The 23027-nt window shown below is 45.6% G+C and overlaps 1 protein-coding gene across 2 annotated transcripts in view; it reads right to left on the bottom strand.

Moving 5' to 3' along the window:
* LOC118100181 (thyroid hormone receptor alpha-B) overlaps positions 1-23027 on the bottom strand; it is a 120585-nt gene that overhangs the window by 22105 nt on the left and 75453 nt on the right. For both annotated transcript variants that reach the window (XM_035144981.2, XM_035144982.2), the window contains exon 5: positions 5283-5646. In XM_035144981.2, coding sequence (XP_035000872.1) covers positions 5283-5338 — 56 coding nt within the window. In that variant the 5' untranslated portion in view covers positions 5339-5646. The remainder of the gene's footprint in view (positions 1-5282; positions 5647-23027) is intronic.

Here is a 23027-nt window from a genome sequence, read left to right as displayed (position 1 = left end):
CACACACATGCACGTACTGTACTAGCTCTGCAGCTTCTCCCACACACACACTTTTAAATCTTCAGTTGGCGCGTGAGAGAGAGAGAGCAACGCTTCCATTCCTGTGGCCCAATCGCCGTGCAGAGTTTGTACACGTTGTACGACTCAGCACGTGTCGCGCAGCCCAAAACAAATAGAGAACAAAGGAATCAACAATGTGAGCCAAACAGATGACATGAAAATAAAGACTTATCGTGCTGACCTGATGATGCACTGGTGGGACTGTAAAACATGCATAGCGGAGGAGCAGTCGGAGTTGAGGTTGCAGATGTAGCTGCTGCACTGACTCAGTGTCACTCCCCTACGCCCTGAAGTCTCTACGAGCGGAGCTACAGGTATGTTTACTCTGCCAACCCACTCTTCCTCCAATCCGCAAGATGTCCTTGCTCTGCTGCGAGTACCACCCAGTCTGCCCTGATTGGAGCGCAGCCAGTTTCTCCACCTGTGCCTCTGACAGCGAGCGTCTCGCAGGTAATTGCTGAGCTGTCAGGTAGCAGAGCGCTCTCATGAGACTCAGCTATTTTCAGACACTGCAGGTTTCACTATGGTTAATTGCACAAGGCAGCAATCAATACTGTGTGAGAACTACATGTCCTCAAAGGACAGGTTCACCTGCAGGTCCGCCCATGTCATAACGGTGAAAAATGCTTAAAAGGTGGGTGGGTGGGAGCACAGCTGTTTCAGGCAGGCACCTCTCGGTCTTACAGCCGCCAAAGCATGAACCATTGAGTCAAAACTCACAACACTGATTAGAGGGTCGGCAAAAATTCTGCGAATTATGAGACTCAACCAGCAGAGATTCAAAAAGCAAAGCAGATTCAGCCCCCAGGTCGAAGATGTTCCTCCCATGTCTGATTAGAGGGTGTTAACGTATATCAGGTTAATCATTTCAATCAAGGTTATTACTTGGTTTGCATTGTGCAAATGTTCTGTGGAGGAGAGGAGCTCAGAGACTTCTTAACTTTGCAGAACTTAAAAAAAACTATACAGTGGAAAGACAAAAACATCCTATATATCCTTTAAATATACAGAAATGTTGAATTCCCAGAAACGACATCTTGTTTACTCTCGACTCTGATCCTGGGAACACAGATCAGTTTTCAGAGGCACTTCTTCCTGCTGCAGAAACAGCCCTGACAGAACCTGCTGACAGGGAGCTCTGTGGAACACCGACACTGTATCCGAGAAGACATGTTGCTGTTACACTTTCTAAACGTCACTTTTCATTACTGCGAGAGCGCCAGGATACGATTTCCTCCTTTGTGTCGGGATAGAAGCAGAAATCTCAGCGATAGATGTTTCAAAACTTGGACATATATAATCCAAACTATGAGCACGGCCCGGCACCACAAGACACCAGTGAGATAATGTGTTTTATGATATTTCTTTGTTGAACTGAGTCTGACTCTCAAATATGGAAAGGGCTGAGAAGCACCTGCTTTGAAGCACACTCGCTGTAAAAAGAAGGAACAACACAAAGACACTGAGAATAGTCCAGATAATTATATCTATAACTGTCTGAATAAAAGCCCCTTGTCCTATGTTTAGAGCAGCAAAGGATCCTATTGTTCAGCCTATACGCTGCAGTCCGGCCGCTACCGCTCGGCCCGTCCGTCCTTTACATGCAGCACTAATGGACACTTTGTTCCCTCATGTGTTCGGCCACTGTGTAAATTACAGGCCGAGCTCGGAGGGGATATAGCAAAGCCTCAGAGTGAAAGCAAGACAACTCCCTCTGTCCAAACACACAAGTGCACTGTAAACCACATGACTTATATTCATTTCCCGAGCGGGAGTCTTGCTCTAACCTTCAGGCCCCCGACCCTCTGCTTCGCTCGAATAACATTCATTTTACATGCTTTTGTATTTTATGTGTGACTCTGTATAAAAACTGCTGTAAAAATAAAGGAGATATATGGGTTATGTACATATTAATTCATGCATAAAGCAAATGAAACCCCTTCATCTTTTTATAGAAATACATGTACACACTGCAACTTCCATTCTATTCAACATAGAATCATTTCAAAGCCCAACTTGTTCACAACAAGTCATAAAATCCACAGCAAGAGAGAAAACAACAATGACTTTAACCTGCGCCTGACAGGAAGTCCTCGTCCCGGCCGAGGACGAGCGGAGCCTTGTTTACGTTGTTCAGCTGCACCGCAGACACACTGAAGTGGAGCGGAGGAGAGAGTCTGATCGACCCACAGCGGCTGTGGTTGATATTAAAGTCAGCGAGGAAGATAACACAGGGAGACCTGACCTTTATGTCACAGGAGGTTAAGGAACCATGATAACAACACACATTACAGAACATGGCTGTGAAAGGGTCGCACTTCCTGCCAGCGTGTCAAGATGCAAATGTTTTCTCTGCATGTTAAACAGGTCCTGGTTTCTCTCTACATGTGTGAACGTGTGCTCGGTAGATTGATCGTCCTCCCTCTGGATGCACAGAGAGGTTTAGCGTGTTCCCCTGACATGAAGGCTGCAGAGTTATTCTCACTCGTCTCCTGCTGTTTACAGCCGAGCGAAACACTTCATACCTGCGGTAAATATGAAATTCAGATGAGCTCTGGTTCTCAGAGAGATGCTTCACCTGCACTGCAAGTCTCAAACACTCACTATGTGCTACAGTTTCAGCTCAGGTGACTAACTGATTGACAAAAGGATGATATTATTATTAAAATTAGCTTTGTAAGATTGATTTATATGAGTGTGTGCAATTTGGTGCAGCTTGATTGAATTTCATTTTACTGTTGGGCCTTGGCGGAGGTTTGCTCACGACCAACGTGCCAAGTTTAATCCAAATTGGATTAAAACCGCCCGACAGACGACAGACAAATGCCACAGATTATAACACACCCCTCTGCTCCTGCTCTAATAACATCCACATGCAAATGCTGCATGTGAGACACCTTAGTGAGTCCATCTGCTCTGCTAAGTAAGTAAGTCATTACGATAACTGTAGTGAGTGAGTTTATCTTCACAGCATCGAGGGGACTGCAGCCTGAGACGCGCTGAACAAACAATTAGCCGAGCACCGTGATCTGCTGTTTGACTGGAGGCCCTCAGACGACTAGAGAGGATTAAAACTGGCCCCACGAAGCACATCGGCAACAAAGATCCCTGCAAACAAACAACAAACACACACACACACACACACACACACACACACAACAACACTATGGTGCAAGCCTTTGCCACTGTTAATGCAACATAGTGCAAACAGCCTTACATCAGCTGTGGTGACATGTTAGGAGAAGTGATGCAAGCAAGGAATGTTGCAACTGCATATTCACGTTTTAACTGAACCAAGTACGACATATTTATGCATCCTAATGAGACATTAAGCCAGAAATACTCACGTTTTAAGCATCAAACTTAAAAATAAATAAATAACTGATGTAATGTAGCACTTGAAATATCTACCTCCGCCGAAGAGGTTATGTTTTCACCCCTGCACATTTGTCGTCTGTTTGTTTATTAGCGAGATTACACGAAAACTACGATGCGGATTTCCATGAAACTTGAAAGATGCGGTATGGGTCAGGGAAGAATGCTCATTGGTTTAATCGTGAGCTGCCTTCCCATCATCGAGACAGATTTGACCCTAAATGGACAGTAAGATAATAACACAGCGTAACAAACCTATCAAGACGAAACAGACACGAGAGGCAAGTATGTGGGAAACTTTTACCATCACTGTGTACGTGACAGAAAAAAAAAACATTTGCGAGCACATACCAAGTACAGTGACCTATTTTTCTGTCGGCATACTTGTAAGCATAGCATGACTTCAAAGAGTCGAACGTTCAAAACAGGAGGCTGACAACATGCAGATGAAACTAAATCCAGCGTCATGCCGCACACACACCACTGGGATCCACTCCTAAGTAGCCAGCTCTCCAGTACGAGGCCCCTGGAAGCTCTGCGCTTTGTGCCTTTAATTATCCCCGAGGTGCAAAGCGCTGCAGCCGGCACTTGGTACAGGTGTCGGAACACAAGCAGAGAGACACAGAATGCCTGCGCTCGAACATGTCGAGTGAAAAGCGAAAGGCCAGGGCATTCATTCCCACATCCATGACTGCAGCAACTGTCCCTGTCGCCCGGCAGCAGAGCTGTTAATCTCCTGACAGGTGTCCATGTTAGCTGAGGAATCTATCGAGGCTCCGGATTGACTTTCTTAACACAGGCTTGTAATTCAGCACATGGAGACACAGCGGAGGGGAATCCGATGCTGCATTCCGGACACCCGGCCTCTCCCGCCCTCCGCGCGGTAATAAAAACACAAACTCAAATTATCTTTGTTGGTTTTGCATCAATTTAAGCTTAATCGTGGAGACAGAAAACGTCCAGCAGGGTAATGGCCTGTGTCTGGTGCTGCCTTCACGTGCTCCGTCTTATCCACTTAGTTCTTAGCCTGAAAAAGTCAACATACCCGGGGGCGAGGACACACAGCAGACCCCCCCACTTCAACTTTAAACACACCTCAAGTCCACTGGATTCAAATTGAAGTCGTTCAGTTGAACTTTATCTTTTTAATTTAAATGAAATTGTTTTTTGTACATGAACTGAGCTCCTCTCTCAAAGCCACAGCAGACTGATATAGACTGATAACCCCCTTCCCTTTACCCAGAGGCCTCTCCCACAAAGGAGGCCCCTTCCTCTTACAGCGGCCCTACGAGCGAGGCCCCATTTCACTAATATTATGTTTTCATTAATGAGAAGGGGCTCAGTCCCGTGTTTGTTTGTGTTTGGGCCAGCCCCACTGCCCCTGCTTTTCAAGAAGTTAAGGAGCGAGGGGAGGAGCGCCGCCGAGGTCAGATGTAGCTTAAGTTCTCTGCAAACAATTCAGACGAGAGGACGAGAGGAGCGAGAGAAACTGAAAGAAAAGGGGGGGGGGGGTACGTTGTTGAACTTGTCTGGGTCCAGAGATGTAAAAACAGTGAGCACCATGAGAAAGATCTCGATGATAAAGGAGGGACTGGAAAGGAAAGTTCTCCTTCTCGGTGTCCTCAGGAAACCTCTTCCATACATAACAGCGTTACACAACCGCAGAAGGCCGGGCCTGCTTCATCTCACAGGGAAGTTTACTTTAGGTAAGACAAGGTAGCCGACTCCACGATGGATCCGTTCGACTTATACGGTAGATCTTTATAATATTACCCCGACCAACATGAGAGCCGAGCTGAAAACACAAGAATGTTTAAAACGTTCGGGCCCTGGAATGTTCCACTCACCCTTTCTCTTCTCCCTCTGATGGGTTAGAGTCCTGCTCCTTGGGCATGTGTTCCATTCACCTTAATTCCATCCAGCAGCCAATTATGAGAGACTGAGGCAAGCCCCACCCTCGGATGCACGCTTGTCATTCGCCGGTTGGGGGGTGTCAGTCAGGGAAACATGACGGGGTCCCGTCCCTGGGGCCTTGGGAGGGAGGAAGGGGGTCTCCAGAAGGAGCTGACCCCCTTTGAGGCTGTTGTGTTGTGGCTCGGTGTGAAGCGGCAAGATGCGTCAGACGCTGGAGGTTCTGATGGGGCGAAGCGGCGGGGGGGGCTGGAGGTGGATGTCGGTCTCAGGGATACGGAGGCTGGAGAGGGATCCAGTCTGGAGGAGAAACAAGGAGGCAGACCATTTAATTTCATGAAGCAAATTGATCAGTGATGACAATATTCATTTGTTTTATGTCTCCTATTCCTATTTTGCAGTTTGCATCTCTTTCATTGAAGCCTTTGCAAGGTCCATGAGACAATTATCAGACTCCTTCTTGTGAAATCATATGTTACAATAGGCTATTCCCCCTTTAAACTTCTAATAAACTCCACCTTTAGCTGGACTTTCAGATTTGTGCTTCCAGAACTGATGGATTCTATGAGAGGCTCGTGCAGAGGAAGCTAAGCTCAGAGTCACTAACATCTAAAGCTCTGCCTTTATACCATAGACTGTGTATGAAGATGGACGACACAACAGCCACAGCGCCTCGGTCAGCGTCTGGTCGCTCGCTGTAGACCAAACTCAAACGTTTCTGTTGGTTATTAGCAAGTGGAGACGTGTTGTTCATCTTTAAATACAGTCTTTGCTTCACACTAAGACTCAATCCTTGCCAGAAACCCATCTGTATAACCTGAGCCTTCGGAATCGACTCATAACTCAGAATCTGAGACCTGAACCCAACGTGAGACCCAGTTGCTTTGTAATCAGCACTTTTGCAACTTACAGCACATGCATAGATATAGATCGCACAGTGAGAGAGAGAGAGCGAGACATTTCGAAACACATTCCATGGCAAAATTACGAAACCCAAGCCCCAAATCCCCCTCAACGAGACGTCCCGGATCCCGAAAGCATCGGGGTTTTGTGCCAGGGATCATTCAATTAGTCTTAAATAAGGTGTTCCACCAAAACCTCTTTCCAAGCAAGTGACCAAACGAGCGCTTGGCTAAATGCTGGACCGCATGTTGTGTCTATGTCGTGTCATGCTGTCAACTCCTCCGAGTCCCCCGTGCGGACGTGTTTCACATTCCACCTCACATTACATGACCCGTAGTCATGTGAAACGTAGGCTTTTCCTCATGCGGCCGGCGGCAGCGGGATTCCTACAAGTCACACACAGCGAGTTAAGAGGGGATACGGTGGCCCTGGAGGTCAGAGGGGAAGCTCTCTGGCCCTCAACTGTTGCTGCTACAACTGGATCGTTGCTGGAAAAGTGCTTACTGGTTGTCACCTCTTGCTCAGGGTTAAGTAGCTGTAGGATGAGCAGCTGAATCTACGTGAAGGGGAACGTGTGCTGGTGTGTATGCGTGTGCGTGTGTGTAAGTGCTCAGGAGGTCTTGATCCATTAGCCCCTGCCTCCCTCCTCTGTTGTCCAAGGAAGGCTTTATTCTTTCCTCCGCTAATCCCCGGTTCAATGACTTTCTAATCCGGAACAGTGGGATACAGGGCATGACAATAGCCTTAGACGTGACTGATATTATTATTGCTATTGCTCCTAATAGAGCGATTATAAGCAATATTCAAAACAGCATTTCTCTGCAGGCAACGGGAATATTTCATCATCTCCATGCATGGTCATTATTTTGCATTTGGCAACTGATCCGCATCCTAGAAACCTGCTGAAGGCAGAAAATAACAATAATTGTAATACAACGTTTATTTGTAAGCATCTTTTAAAAAGCAGATCACACAAGGTTGTAAGGTTCCAGTAAATGTTTACTTCCATTTGTTAGTTTGCAGGATTACGCAAAAACTACTGGATGGATTATGGAGAAACTTGGAAGGCTGTGGTCGGGATGAGAGAAGAACCCGTTCAATTTTCCGGTGAATGAAGCACTTTAAAATTACTGCTGACACCAATTTTTCACTACTTCGATCAGCTAATTGCATCTGAAACATCCACACAGCGAGTGAGTGCGAGCTTATTCCCATTTAATTTGTTTCTAATGAAAAGAGGCTTAATTAAGACCCATGTGCACAACACATCAAACACCATTCTTCAAGTATGCCCTTGAGCACATTCACACATATGACACACACACACACACACACACACACACACACACACACACACACACACACACACACACACACACACACACACACACACACACACACACACACACACACACACACACACACACACACACACACACACACACACAGTCAGGGAGACACTGAGAGACTCCATTCATCGTTCTGAAAGAGATCAGGCAGATTTGACCCTGAACGGGTGCGTGGTGACACACTCTGACTCCCAGAGGACGATCCCCTTCACTCCGTCACATTGACTGTTGGAGTGGCACTAGCCTCGCTGTTGTTGTTTGTGTTTGCAGCACAATTAGCTGTTTATCACAGTGTGACAGAGAGAACACACAGGAAAGGAGGGAGGGGAGGGGGGGTGCTGTATGGTGAGCAAGTGATATTAATTCTGAGCATCAGCAAAGTAAATGAACAAATGTCCCACGTCTGGAAAAACATGGAAATTCCACAAGTGTGGCCGAACTTATAGCCGTGGTTGTGCACCATTAGTAATTTAAGACGTCTCTTTACGACAGGGGAGGGCGACTTTAGACCTCCAGGCCATATGTGGCCAAATTAAATTTCCTTTTTGTGGGAGAAAAACCAACAAAAAAACATAAAACAGCAAACGAACATGTCCTTCAGGGTGGTCCCTGCAGGGTGTGCGTCCGTCAGATCCCGGTCAGCGTGCACGTAGCCGTCGCGCACCACGGGGATTGTTAAGAAAACAAAAAGTAGATTTGAAATGTCTTGCTTTCCAAGAGAGCTGGACAAATGATTGTTATTGTTGTGTAGAAGTAAAAGTGTCTAGATGAGATGAGCTCACGGTGATGGACGAAGCCGAACTCAAGTGTCTTTACGGCTCGGAACATGCTAACCTGGACGAGTCGCAAGGACAAATAACACTCGGACAATGTTAACACTCGTCTTTGAAAGATTACCCCCCCGCGCACCATATAGCTGCCATCTTTCATCTTAACTACTGTGTCCTTGTATGTACTCATTCACCCTCGCTCCCACCCAGAAAGTTATGCTTACACTAATATCCCCTATATCCAGGGTCAATTTGTCAAGTGGTGTGGGGCCGGAACAGAGCACATAGCATGCTCGAGGAAAGACGCTGGGAAATTCGGAGATAAGGACAAAGTGGGTAGGAAAGAGGGAATGAAAGAGTGCGAGATAATATAACACATTGTGTTCTGGAGAGACGTATGGAGGTAAAGTTGATGAAAGGGGGAAAGAGAAACTTGACTTAGGCGTCTCTTGGAATGAGGACAAAATAAACGCACTTATCAGGAGACGAAGACAAATAACAGGAAAAGAACAGGACGTGTCGCAAGTCAAATGTTGGGGCGTGGAGCTGGTTTCAGCACAAATGTACATATATAGATACGCGTCTGCGAATGTGCGAGGATCAGTTACTGATTTATTATACAGCCGTTTATGGTCGGCGCACGTCAATGAGCAACAAAATGTTATTACCCAGCTCATGGTGCAGATCTTTGTGTGTAGAGAAAACTATATGAAAACTATATATATATACGCAGGTCTGCTTCAAACCTGCAAGGTGGCGCTATAGGGTTGAGACAGCAGTGGAGCAATAGTGTGAAAGATTCTGATGCACATCTTTGCAACCAATGACTGCACATGAAGATGGACCCGAAACCAGGCAGCGTATGAACGTCACAGTTAAAGATCAGACGATATTTACGCAAAAGAAACGTAACCAAGAGAGTTTGATTACAAGAAGTTACGAAGAAAGTTCCAGATGTGCCACAGAGAGTTTGTCCTGTAGATTGCTGCTGTGTGTCTCTAGTATAGACTTTATATATATATACAAATATGACTGTATATAAAGATGGATGACATGGCAGCTCCCCAAATAGAAGACTAAAAAATGTCTTGGTGGCCCCCTGGTGGCTGGCTGCAGTATAGTTCATAAACCCCACCCCCTAAATATACCAAATTAAAACTTGCGCCAAATGATTTCTGTCATTATAGGTCAATCTCACCAAACTGACTGACGTGTCAATGATTAAGTTTCGTTTTAACTACTTATTTGATTGACAGCTGAGATAGATTTGTGATTGGTCGGGGGGGGTGTATCATTAATACGCAGACTCTGGCCCTGAATGATGTCACTGGCACAAGATGGCAGCGTCAGTATCTGGCTACTTTGTTTTTTAAAGGGGAAGTGGTGCGTGTCGTCCATCTTTATATGGAGTCATTATAATTAAAGAGGTTTTCATGACTGATCATAAATCTAATTAGTGGTTGCAGTCTAAGTGTGATATCTCCTGTGAAAATAAATGTCTCACTCTCAAACGCTCTCAGATGTTTGACAATAACTCCCTCACTCCCACACACGCCACAACTCACATGGCTCAGCCACATGCACCTTGATTTTCCTCCCTTCCAGTACAGCCTGCACATTTTAATTGGGCCTGCAAAAAAACTAAAAAAAAAAACTGGCATTTCCCCCCCCAAGCAGGGTTCACCTTTAATTGCATGCTCTGAAATACAGACTTTAAAATGCATCAAAAGAATAACTAGTGAGTGCATGTTGATGCCTGGAGAAGCTCAGAATTAATTAAACATGACCTACTCTCTCTCTCTCCTCTGTTCCGGGCCAAAGAGATCGATGTCCCTCTGTTCATCAGAAAGAGAGCAGAGAGAAAACAGAGGTGGATGAATCCTTCAGTAACAAGCAGGGCAGCGTGAAATGTGGTTCCACAGCGCGGGGATATCGTTAACTTCAAGGATGTTTAGGTTGTTGTTGTTGTTGTTGTTGTTAAAGAAACAGGGCCCTGAAACAACATTTAGGGATTTGTTTCTGCACAGAGAACAGAAGTGAAGCACTTTGATCGTTTGCAGCAAAGAGGATAAAGGGCAGATTTAAGATGCTATTGTCTAACATCTGCTCCGGTGAAGCAGCTCACAGGAGCCTCAACGTATAAATGTTACTGCCTTCGAGTCGCTCTGGACTTTAAGGTACTTCTTGGAAACTTCAGACGAAACCTGAAACACAAACTGTTGCTCCTTTCAGACGAGCACTGAACTGGGAATGAACGTAAAATGTTGGAGTTGCTGTTCCTTTAAAAAGAACGAGTTTTTAGCTCTCAGTCTAAAAATGGGTTAAAAAGGCCCCAGAAGAGATAAAGACTAACAACCAATCATCTTCAGTGGTTTTCGAGCTGAAGGGACCGACAGTAATTATACATTATCCATTCATGACCTTTCCATCTGCACTTTCACAGCTTATTAAGATACGTTCACCCAACTTGACACTTATGTAGTTAATGTCGAAATACTAGCCAGATGAACAAATGTAAAATTCCGAGGAGAAATATGATTTGTTTTCAGTTTCTTTCCTCAAATTTTTTTTGTCAATGTAAAAGTTCTGCAAAGTTAAAAAGCTCCAGCGCCACAGAAAACACAGAAGATCTTCAAACAACTCGACCAAACTTCTGCATCATCATCACAGGGCACCACATTTGCATAAAACACGCCCATCAATTGGTTTGACACGCCCCCCCCCCCCAACGCAACCAAGTAAAGCAAGAGCGGACAAGCCAATTCGTTCTGTTGGAGGCCGTTGACCAATCCCAACAGAGTGAACCAGCTGGCCAATCAGAGCAGACTGGGCTTTATCAGGAGGAGGGGCCTTAAAGAGACAGGTGTTTGAGACAGAGGCTGAAAAGAGGAGCTGCAGCGATTGACAGGTCTGAGGACAGTGATGTGTTTCCTGAACATTAGAGCATGTGAACCTTTATAAGTCAGAACACTAAGTAAAACCATCAAACTGAATATGAGCAGAATGAGTCTCTAACTTCCTTTACTAAGCGTTTCCTGACTTCAGTGAAAGAACTGGGAAGAAACACACTTATAAAGAGACGTCTGCCTCTTTGGCGTTATCTCACCCCCGATTCTCGGACCAATTATTTGAGTCATTGACTTTAAGCTCACACTACAAGATAATCCCACCGTCTACCTGTGAAAACTCGGCTTCTCGCAGCTGCAGGCGTGTTCCGACCTGCAGCAGATTACAGATGTGCTCCGATGTGTCATTTGCCTAATTCGCTGAAACAGACCTTCTGTGTTAAGGTTCACTCAGAAGTCTTTTCATTTAAATTTAGAATGAGCCTAAAATAACCACACAACAATTACAGAATCATCTTTCCCCATGACCGCAGAAGGGTTAGACCTCAGCAGGTAGAGCGGAGCCGCCGGTGAAGATGGTGCGTACGCCGCTCGACAGCAGTGAGCGCATTCCAGCCCTCGTTAACATTCACACCATGAACGCCGTGGCATGAAAATGTCGGGGTCAGTGCCCCCCCCCCCCCACTCCCAAGGGTGGCTCGTGCAATTAGTGGTTAAGTGATGGAGCAGGATAAGGCCGAGTTGTTGATGAGCCGTGTGCAGTCTGGTCATGGAGGAAATGGAGGTGGAGAGGGGGCAGGTGGGTGTTAGCACCGCGGGCCCGCAAGCCGTCAAAGGCAAAAGGATCATGTTTCACGCTGCGTCTCCGCTCCCTCGCTCGCCAGGCTAATTAGTACTAAGGGATTATGAAAAGGTCACAGTGACTAAACGCTACCTGTGCAGGCGTCTTCGTAAACCTGACCTTGACCTTGAGGCCGCGAGTTTGCACAAACGCAGACTCCCACGTTCATAAAAACGTCAATGTTTAACGCTTTGTCAGATGGAGGACAATAAACACAACTAATCAGACACTGCACGCATCCATTTGTTTACCACGGTGGCACCTGACTGCATCAGCTCGTCACGCTCGACGCCCCAGGGCCAGGCACGAACAGGCCAGGCACGAATCTCTGGTTTCCAAAGGTCTGAACTTTGACCCACTTTGACACCGAGCCTTCAGGCCGCGATCGGCGGCGCTCACTCCGTGTCACGTCTCCCAAAGTCCGATGTTGAACAAGCAAACAACAGTTCCTTTAGGTTTTGACGGAATTCTTCTGACTGGTGTATTAAGATCAGGGTGTTTGTTACTACAACACATTTTTTAAAGAGCCCACATCTCGGTGTGTATATCAGTAAGCCTTTATATAGTACACACTCCAAATCCCTCTCTGCTGAGTTGCTGAAAATGGGAACACAGTGTCCTACCCTGGCTCTGCTGGTAACAATATGTTTCTTATTCTGTTTGCATGTTTGGGGCGTACATATAGATACGTCTGCACTCGCCAAGGACACATAGGACAAACTGGGCGCGTGGCCACATGGCAGTTTTTTGTTCAGTGGAATCCAAACGTCTGACAGCAGTTTCGGGGGAAAGTGCGCATTTAGCGTCTATATTTTCCTTTTGGGAAACTGATCTCAGACGTTTAGATTCCAATGTATGTTTTCGTCGCCGTTTCTCTTATTATCTTCTTTTCAATTACTCTGCCTTATCTGCGCCTTTCATCTAATTTCTCTCCGCGTCTCGTTTATCTTTCCGTCCCATAGTTTGCTTTGGTTTTCCACAGATTTTTCACCACTTCTCCGGCTGTCTTCACCTCGCTCGCCGGTCGTCTGCGTGTCACTTTCAAGAACTGATGATGATGATAATGGCTATGATACGGCTTTAAAAAGAAAAACCCTGGGAAAGCTGAAGCTCTTTCACAGCTCAGTTAGTTTGGATCCCTTGAACTTCAAAGAGACGCACAAATTAACACAATGAGAAGCAACACGGCCACTAAACAACTTCAGAGACACACAACAACAAGTGAAACGCTCATAGTTGTTAAGTCTCTTTAAGTCTGGGTGTCTTCCTCTCATGTCAGAGGGGACGGGCTCTTTTAAACGTCTCTGTCCAGGGGTCCGTTGTCTCATAAGCCAGCCAAGATCGCACCAAACCCCAAGAGGTGGACGGAGATGAAAAGGGGACAGTTGTGAAGCTGGATCTGCAGAGACGAGCGGCGCTAGTTCAAACAGGAAGACAGGAGCTCATCCTCAACCTCTGTTTACCCAGAGGAGCCTGTCAACACACAAAAAACTGCCCCGTGCAACCACCAGCACCACCGAGAGAGTCAAGGGTCCCCCCCCCCCTCCACACCTCCCCGGCTCCTCAGTGGCACCTCAGCCAGTAGCTGTTAGGGGGAAGTGCAAAGAGAAGGCCAGTGGCACAGCAAGGCAGAACTGGCTGGCGCCTGGCACTGGGACGGATGAGCAATCGAAAGACATAAATTTACACGAGACATCTGCATACTTGCAGGGCACAGGCTCTCTAACGATCCGCCAGCCGCTGCTCTCGTCCCCCCCAGTGTCACACAGTCTCTCATTCTTATCGCTCCACTGTGGTGAACAACATGTACATGGTAACGAGCAGCATCATGAAATCGCTTTTCTTTAAAGCTCTATTTGTGTCCTGATTTCTTTCTTTTTGTGCATCTTTTAGGCCTTTTAAGAAAGTTTTTCCATTTACAATGATATAGAGCAAAGGAGAGCAGCAACGATTCTCTTAAAGAAAAGACAACCTTGAATCAAACGTTTATGGGTTCTTCTCTAAACCACATCCTCACAACAAGCTTCGTGGAAATCAGTTGAACAAGGGTGAAAACATAACCTTGAATTGATTGAGAGAGTTTCTGTCCAAAAGACAAGTTAAACTTCACTATAACAAACTGCAACGATCTCCGTTTGTAACAGTGGTGAAAGAGAAGAATCAAGGTTTCTATAGAGACAGACCAACTAGGCTAAGAGCAGTGGGGACATCCATGGACGTCCTGTGACTGGTTTGTGTAACTTACGAGAGTAAACATGAACCAGAACATTCTGTCATCGGGGGCCATACCAGGCAATGTATATATACTTTTACAAGACCTGTGTGTACGTGGAAGAAAAGATAAAAACACACGTCTGATTATAGGTGAGCCAAAGATTAAAGTACACCTATAGATGGATATTACATATTAACTCATAATGAACCAGGCAGCGAGCCAAAAGAAAGAAAAAAATCTGCACTTTCTCTCATTCCTCATCCACTTTCCCTCCCTCCGCCCCTCGGCTCTCTCTCTCTCTCCACCTCTCTTATCCCTCCTCTTCCCTCCCTCCCTCCTTTGGCCGGGACGAGTTAAGGTGCTGCCAAGAATGTGACTGCATTGGGAAAACAAATCCAGCTCACTTCTCTTTTTTCTTTCCTCTTTTCTGAAGGTGGCCCCCGTGAGCTCTGCAGAGCGCCGACACTTCCAGAGGCTGCAGATTTTAAAACCATCCAACAAATCGTTTCCTTTTGTATCGGCTCGTCGTGTCACTTCCTGCGCTCTCTCCCCCCCACCCCCACAACACCCGAAAAAAGCAGACATTCAGCTGTTTCTCCTTCCTTACATCCCCCCCACCCCCCTCCCGGCTCAGGCCACCTTAAGGAAAACTGCTCTCTCTGTGAAAAATGGAGGCTCAATGCATGTGTGCTTATTATATAGTATTTTCCCCGAGATGCCCACTTATCTGCACTTGTTAATTTCCTCACAGCTAATGGAAATGTCTCTCTGTAACAAGACAGCACACATCGTTGAAAATGAGAAACTCACAGAGCCGCTGATTGCTTCTGAGGTTAAATATGCAAAGGTCGTTTAATGGTCTATAACACCGAGGTTCACAGTAACCGTCTGTGTGAGCCAACACTTTATCTGTGGTTTGATGGAAATTAGCCTCTTTAACAAAACAGTCTGCTATTTAAAGAACAAAAAGGAAACTATTCCTAATGAGCGAAGCGAGAAACCATTAATTTCAGCCAAAAATTGTGATTGATTTGACTGCCAGCAGGAGTTTCTTTATACGCAAAGTATGCAAGCGCACACACTCACACTCACAACACACACACACACATACCCACACTCACAACAGACACACACACTGACTCTATGGGTAACTTTGTCCGGCTGTGCCAGCAATCTGGGCACTCGCTCTGCTCTGCCTCCCGTTTCCCTGGCTTCATCTCTGTGGTGCGCCCACACAGGTGCTGTTGCTATGCCAACAGCCCGGGGAGAGGTCTCCTTTTCCAAGATTAGCGATGAAGCAACGGGGGAAACCCCCCCCCCCACACACAGCCACAGCGAGGACAGGTTTATCATAAAGAAAACTATAAATACATGTTGACTACGGTTTTGCTTTCTGCAAAACACATACTGGGAAAAACCCAGAATATGTTTTTAAGTAATATAAAACACAAAATAGATAACATATTATATAAGTAAAGATTTCTGTATCTGATTGATATATTTTAACAAAGTGTGTTTTCATTGTGTTCCGTGTCTGATTTCACATAAAGAACAGTGAATAAACATATCAGTTTACAAGCTATTCTGTTTATTAATATATAGAGAGGCATTCATTTATAGACTTGTTTGTTTTATATAAAATCACATGTCTCCCACAGTGGTTGTGAAACAACAGCAATTATGTGCACGTAGTGTTGCAATACACAAGCCAGTCAGCGTTGCAGTGCGTGCGTGTGCGTGTGTGTGTGTGTGTGTGTGTGTGTGCGTCACTGCGTACACCGTGCACTGGGCTTCTCGGAGGTTACCAACAGGGCTGGGATCCAGGCACCAGCCGCAGCTCAAATAAAACAGACCAGACTCGTGTCAGGCGAATAAACAAAGGCACAAAATAAAATGATATAAATATCAAGGAAAACAGCAAAGCCTCAACAAATGGGATGGGTTTACGTTTGGGGGGGGGGGGCAGTCAGAGCCCCAAGAGGAGAGAAGCATTAAGAAAAGACTCACAGCTCCTTCTGAACTGAAACACGTCTGTTTGATTCCGTCTCAACGTCTTTATTAGCTGTCGACTGCAGTGGAACAACTGGTACAGGTGTTGCTGTCGGTGACACACAGTGTGCAGGTGGGTCCTGGGGGGTGCAGCAGTCTGGTAATTAGGTCAGTAAACATGCACTGATTCATGGTCGAGGCCCAAATATAGCGACCGGCAGGAGAAAAACAACGTACATCATGCACGATGCTCAATGGCCTCACCCTGTTAGATGTTGCCGTCCGGACCATATTTGAGATCTCGGGCCGCAGCACGAACGCGGCTCAGTCCCAAAGAGGAAGGAGCCGCGTGAGTCAGTTATTCAGGACATGTGCATGCCAACCTCCTCTCTGAGTTCAGGGAGGGCAGATGCACAGATATATAAGCAGGGGAGTGGATATCAGGCTCCGGCTGTTTACAGATCCAACTGGCATCGTGTGACCGAAAAACACATTTCTATTTCCTCCATTCTGTCGACGTGCTCGTTCAGCACGGAGGAAAAATATGAAATTAATGTACAGAATCTGTTTTTTTGGGGGGGGAAACTGTGAATTTAACTTTAACTCTAATGTGACTCATTAAATTATTTCCCTGCAGAACTGACAGGAACTGTTCCTTTTACAGTGTTTGTACTTTACAGTACTAACAGGTGTGCACAAACCTGCGCACGCAAACACTGTGTGTCACCTTTCCCCCCCCCTCAAGCTTTTCCATTCATGTCCACATCTCAGACACCTCTGTAATGAGCAATAAAACACACTCTGCGGAGGGACCAAAGATACACACACACACACACATGCATGCACACACACGCACACAAAGGGTGAAATGAAGCCTACGAGGCCTGGTGAGGCCCCCGGGCCCCAGAGCCACAGCTACACCCCCTCACACTATGATCTCCATCTTTTCCTGACTGGAACACAGCAGAATATGTGAAAGAGGAGAAGGTGGTAAAGGAGGAGGAGAAGCTGGCGGGGCCCAAAAGGTGGAGCCAACAGGCTGGAAGGTGATTTTCTTGGCACAGAGTCGGGTTTGGGAACCGAGGGCCAGGGGCCCCTGATTCCCACCGGCTCCCACTCCAGCGCCTGTGTGGTCCCTTCCAAGATGTGATCAGCTCCAAGGCCTTCTTCATACACAACAGACACACTCAAGATGCAGATGTGCATGGCAGTACAGGCTAGCTACTACACACACACACACACAGCACCATTTCTTACAGTGCAAACACACCTCATTGTTTAGAGCTTCACTTCTCTCAACATTGTCAGAGAAGTTTCAACTCATAAATGCGAGACGATGATAAGAAGCAGAGCAAAATGGTGGAGCGAGGAAAACAGAGAGCGGACGGCGAGGCAGCTGAAGAATGTGGCCAGAACCGAGGCTGTCAGCGCGCAGAGTTCGGAGTTTTCATTGCAAACGTCCCCGAGGAATAAAATAAAACAGTTACTCAATCATTTCATCTTTCCCATGTTTTCTTTTCATGGATGTTACACACACACAGACACACACAGACACGCACAGACACACACACGCACACACACGCACATGGAGAACATATAGATTCAGGCCTAGGCCAGACACGGGACTATACGTGCATGAGAGATGTTTTTCTTTTTGCGTAGGAGTTCACCCAGAGTTTGCCAGCGTGTATTTGCCAAATGAACTTGAGGGAAAGTGTGTCCATGTGGAGTTTCTATACGTAGCATGTGCAGGTTTCTGCGTGTGTGAGGATACGGAAATATGTCTGACGTTGGAAGTCAGGATGAATTCTACACTTTGAATCTTTAGTGGAACGGCAGACGGGGGAAAGGAGCCCAGCTTCAGGGTGTGTGTTCAGACTTCCACACCTCAGGAGCGAGTCCACCAGATGCTCCCCACTCCCACTCTGCAGTCACGCTCACAGCTTAATGAAACACCCTTCTTTGAGGTGTAGCATATAAAACATAGACTTTATATATAAAGATGGACGGCTTCCTCATGTGGAACAAAAATGTAGAAATATCCGAGACGTAGGAGCCGACATCTTGCACTTTGCAAGCTGTGCACTCGAAGTAATATCTTGTGTATAATATATTCCAAAGAGCTAATACAGATGAAATACTTGATTTATCACGAGGGAGATTTTAGGATGTTTATTTTGACTATTTAGTTTGGTCCATGTGCCGTGTACTAACATGGAGGAGGCAGGGTTTATGAGCTGTACTGCTGCCAGGGGGCGATCAAGATGGCTCTGGCCTCACTACAGGGGAGCTGTCACGTTGTTCATCGCCGTTGGTGGGTTTTTATAACCAACCTCCACTTCCTGCTATAATTTTATAGCCGCATAAAAAAATGGAGTCATCCAGAATGTCTCACGTAAAACTAATTAACTCAATGCTTCAACAATTCATTCTCACACCTATTATTTTTTTTCCAATTAAATGTGCAGCCTACATGCCTCCAATGACGACATCAGATAAAGTACGTGTGTGTTAAATAAAGTGTATGTTTGTGTAGTAGTACGTGGGAACGGTTGAAGAAACCCAGCCCCACTGCATCCTGGGAGGAGGAGGAGAGGCGACGGGCAGGGCGAGCTGTCAGCAGCCCGTCACCGCCACCTCCGCTTTGTGTTTCTGCTTTGGTGGATTGGAATCTGCGTAATGATCGGGTAGCCTTTAAAAAAAAAACTACGTGTCGGGAGCTACTATACATGACAGGGTATCTGGGGTTGGTGTCGTATATATGTACAGCGAAGCATGTTTGTGTGACTACTTCATGTTCACATTACAATAACGATGCACATGAATGTGTATTGTGTGTGGATCCAGATTGAGCACAAACTGAATTATACCGCTCTAGTTAAAAATCCCCTCCAGGCTGGTTTTAGGATATAAAAATATTCAGCTGTGGTTTTTATTCACAAAAGCAAACAAAAAAACAAGAATTACCTCGTTGAAGATTCTTAGAAAGACTCTTTCTCCTGTAAACTGCTTGTAAAACGTTCACATATAACTTCAAAGTTTGCAAACCTGTAAAATATATAGATATGAATAAAGTCCTTCTACAAAACCTACAGAACCATGTGATTGGTTGAAATTTAATATCTATATCAAGTACGACAGAGAAAAAGGAACGTCCCAGAATTACTTACAATATCTGATAATATCTGGAGAAAGAACTACAACACACGTACATTACAAACTAAGCATGATACTTCTTCACATTAAAACCTCACAAAACACAGCCTGTCCTGTTCTGTGCATTTATCAATCTGAGGTTTTAAAGTGTAGAGAATAACAAATTCCTCCAGCCTGTGAAAACAGCCTCCTCATGTCTCGCTCTGCACACGCATCACTCTGAGCAGCAAAGGTCAAACGTCCAAACCGAAGCAACAATAAGCACACTTCTATTTTCTGGAGGGGTTGAGGACGTTAACAAAGAAGTCAATGAGTGGCTATCGGCCCTGTCGGCTCTCATTGTCCTCGCCGGTCCCTTGAAAAGTCCTTCAGGTGGAGACAGACAAACACTCGACTCCGTGCTGGGGCCGTTCCAGCTTCTGAAGAGGAATTAAATGTGCAGACAAAATGTATATACAGGCGCAGGACAAAATGTCGTTTACCGCAGGATTTAAAAACAAAAAACAGCGAGTCCGCACGTTGTTCAGCTCCAGATAAATCATCCCTTTCTCTCCTTTAATGCGGCGAAGGTTTCGATCGGCAGGATCTTCCCCGAGCCTCGGGCCGCTCCGGCTTTTAACGGCTGCACATTCAATGGTTCCACTTTTTTCCTCTTTTCAGTTTCTTTTCTTTAGAGGCAGCGTTTAGAAAAACCAATCAGCTCTACCCGCAGGTGGGTTGTTTTATTTGTCCGATCGGACTGCAAGGGAGCATTGGATCCGGAATGTGAAAACCAAGTGTAATTGATCCAAAAACATGAAATGAGTCGTTTTATATTACAGAAAATAACAGCTCCTATTCCCCCGTCACTGTTATAATCCCTCGGTGCTTTCTCTTTCTCCACTCGGCTTGTTTCTCCTTTAGGACTGAAAAATGTGATTGAAATCATCATCAAAATATAATAGTATATTTTCCAATATATCACACGATGGTAAATTTATGCAAAACCCACATAGATTATAATCAAAGTCCTATTCAAAGCAAATAAAGTCGTTCTGCAGCATATATATTACATGGAATTCTTGTAGTTCGCTTGTTGGCTTTTAATTACAACTTGCTGAGGATTATTAAACTTTTAAAGGAAGAAAAAAAAACACAATCGTTGTACTGTGGATCATATCCATAACGCAGGACTGTGTAATTATACACACACTGTTATTCATGGTCTGGAATGAACTTTAGGTTATGGGGACAAAAGACTTTATATGGACTGATTGGACATGGTGTTTAGGATCCCACGTCATTATTAGTTGTTCAGTAAAGTCGACATGCATTTTCCATATGAGGTCCATGTGACCTTTGACCTTTAAACACTTAAAGCTAATCACTTAATCTCTGGCTCCAAGTGACAACGGTTCCAAATCGAAGAACTCCCTTAGAGGCAAACTGAAGCTCTCGTGTTCAGGAGGCCAGTAACAGGTTCTGTAAGCCCACCGTGGCCTTGACCTTTGACATTTAACCACCGAGATCCAATCAGTAAATCCACGAGTCCAAGTGAGAGTTTGTACCAAATTGGACAAAATGTCCCTCAAGGCGATCTTGAGATATCGTGAACAGAAGAATGAGACGGACAGGCGAACGAACGAAGAACCAGAAAACATAAAGGCTCCGGCCACTGGACATAAAAAGCAAGAAAAAGCATGTAAAGGTGCAATTATAGATATATTAATAGAGTCTGGAGATACATGAAACATATGGTTTGACAAAACTGCAGATGAGGCAGCTCGTTGTTAATTAACCTGTAGGGGAGATGAAAAGCTTCTTAGACAAATGGAACATGACGAGCGTTAGTCAGTTCTTGTCGGAGCAGTAAATCCCCTCAGGGCACAGCCAGCGCTGCAGATATTCTCTCCGACTGGGACAAAGATGAGGATGAACTGTAGCAGGACCGTCTTGTTTGACCTGATGCACAGCAGCCGTTATGTGGCACAGATGGCGGCGAGACTCTGTCACACCTCAAAGAGTCTGTGTTCAAAATAGCCCAACGTACACAAACATACCTTCAAACATTCCTCACATACGCGCATTGAGTTTTGCAGGCGCCGACACACAATTACACGCATAAAGAAACCCGCCCGCACGTACCGTATGGATGCATGCACACAAAAAGGTCAGGGGGGTTTCGGTGCGCTCAAGTTCACCGCGTGTGCGAGGCTGCCGAAGAAGAAGCAGCAGCCGACGCACTCACACACTCTATTTCACCCAAGAAAATAGCTATTCAGCGCTGCGCCAATTTGGCCGGCTGACCCCCGCATGCTCTCCACCCCGAGCTCCTCGGGAATCAAAGAGAAGGTAGAGACAAAAGAGGACGGCTAAGTAAGGAAGAGAGAGGGGAGGGTGGCTGCTGCAGATAAACAAAGACGACAGAGATAGAATGCCTGCGCGGTTGACTTCACAGCATGATCTGTGTGTGTTTGAGATACAGTATGTGGGTGCATGCAGGCGTGCACACATACGTGCACAATAGGGGAAGCCGTCTGTCACATCACCCCAGAAACAGCCTCAATTAAGAAGTGCAGATAATAGTTCACCCGCACGGCTTCATGCTGTGTTTATCTAATAGAGAGTGGGGTCAGAGTCGTACTCAAGAGGAGATAGTCAGGTTCAGTTTGAAGTTTGGCAAAAGTTCACGTGGAGCTTTTCCCTTCGTATAATTTAAGACCTGCTTTTTACACTCCTGTCATAAAATCCAGTCCTGCAAGTTCATATCAAGTTTATATGAGAGAGTTATATATAAACACTGTGTATCCATGAGATTTTAAAAAGCCGACAACTGTTTTCTATCTAAAGATATAGAGGAGTGACGGCATCCTGAGCAGAGAATAACACTGACTCTCTGAGTGTGTGTGTGTGTGTTGCTGGGATCCGAGCGTTTTTTTTGTGACTAGTCCAGGTTCATGTTCATGTTAGTGCATGTGTGTGTGTGTGTACATATTAGTGCACGTGTCTCCCTCCATGTGAAACCGTTGGCCCTCCTCACGTTTATAAAGTGAGACGGCGACCGTTGGCAGTGATGTAAACATGACACCCCCGGGTTTGGACTCGCCAAATTTCACACGAGACGTCTTTCTAGAGACACAAACACGTGTCTCGTGACATGTAAACACACCCGTCACGTGCCCACGACGGTACTGTAGTAGTAGAAGTACACAAGAAATACAAATGTACAACATTTATGGGTTCCACGCTGCACAGCTATATGCTTAGCTGCATTTTCAGAGAATGACATCTGTGTTCACGTCACATTTAAAGTGCATTAGGTTCAGATATTCCCTCATGTCCAACATCAACAGGAAGGTTTTACGAAACACTTGAGAACTTGTGACTCTCTCCTGCGTCAGTGTTTTATACAATTCAACGAGGAGTCATCGTTCAGAGACGGAGGACAAGGAAGCGACGGAGGAAAAACACTTGAAATGCATTTAAACAAAAACATGCCACGAATTACAAACATACCCCAAAAGAAAAACGATTCCCAATGTGTGTTTAACCCAAAGATAGAAAAAGCACAAAGTAGAAAACAGGTCTGAGTGGATTTCTGCCATCGCACACACACGAACGGCTCTTGTTGAA

Source organism: Hippoglossus stenolepis, chromosome 21 (assembly GCF_022539355.2).
Source record: "Hippoglossus stenolepis isolate QCI-W04-F060 chromosome 21, HSTE1.2, whole genome shotgun sequence".
NCBI classification, from domain to species: domain Eukaryota; kingdom Metazoa; phylum Chordata; class Actinopteri; order Pleuronectiformes; family Pleuronectidae; genus Hippoglossus; species Hippoglossus stenolepis.
Note: the sequence above shows the minus strand (reverse complement) of the source record. Positions and strands in the feature narration are given on the sequence as shown.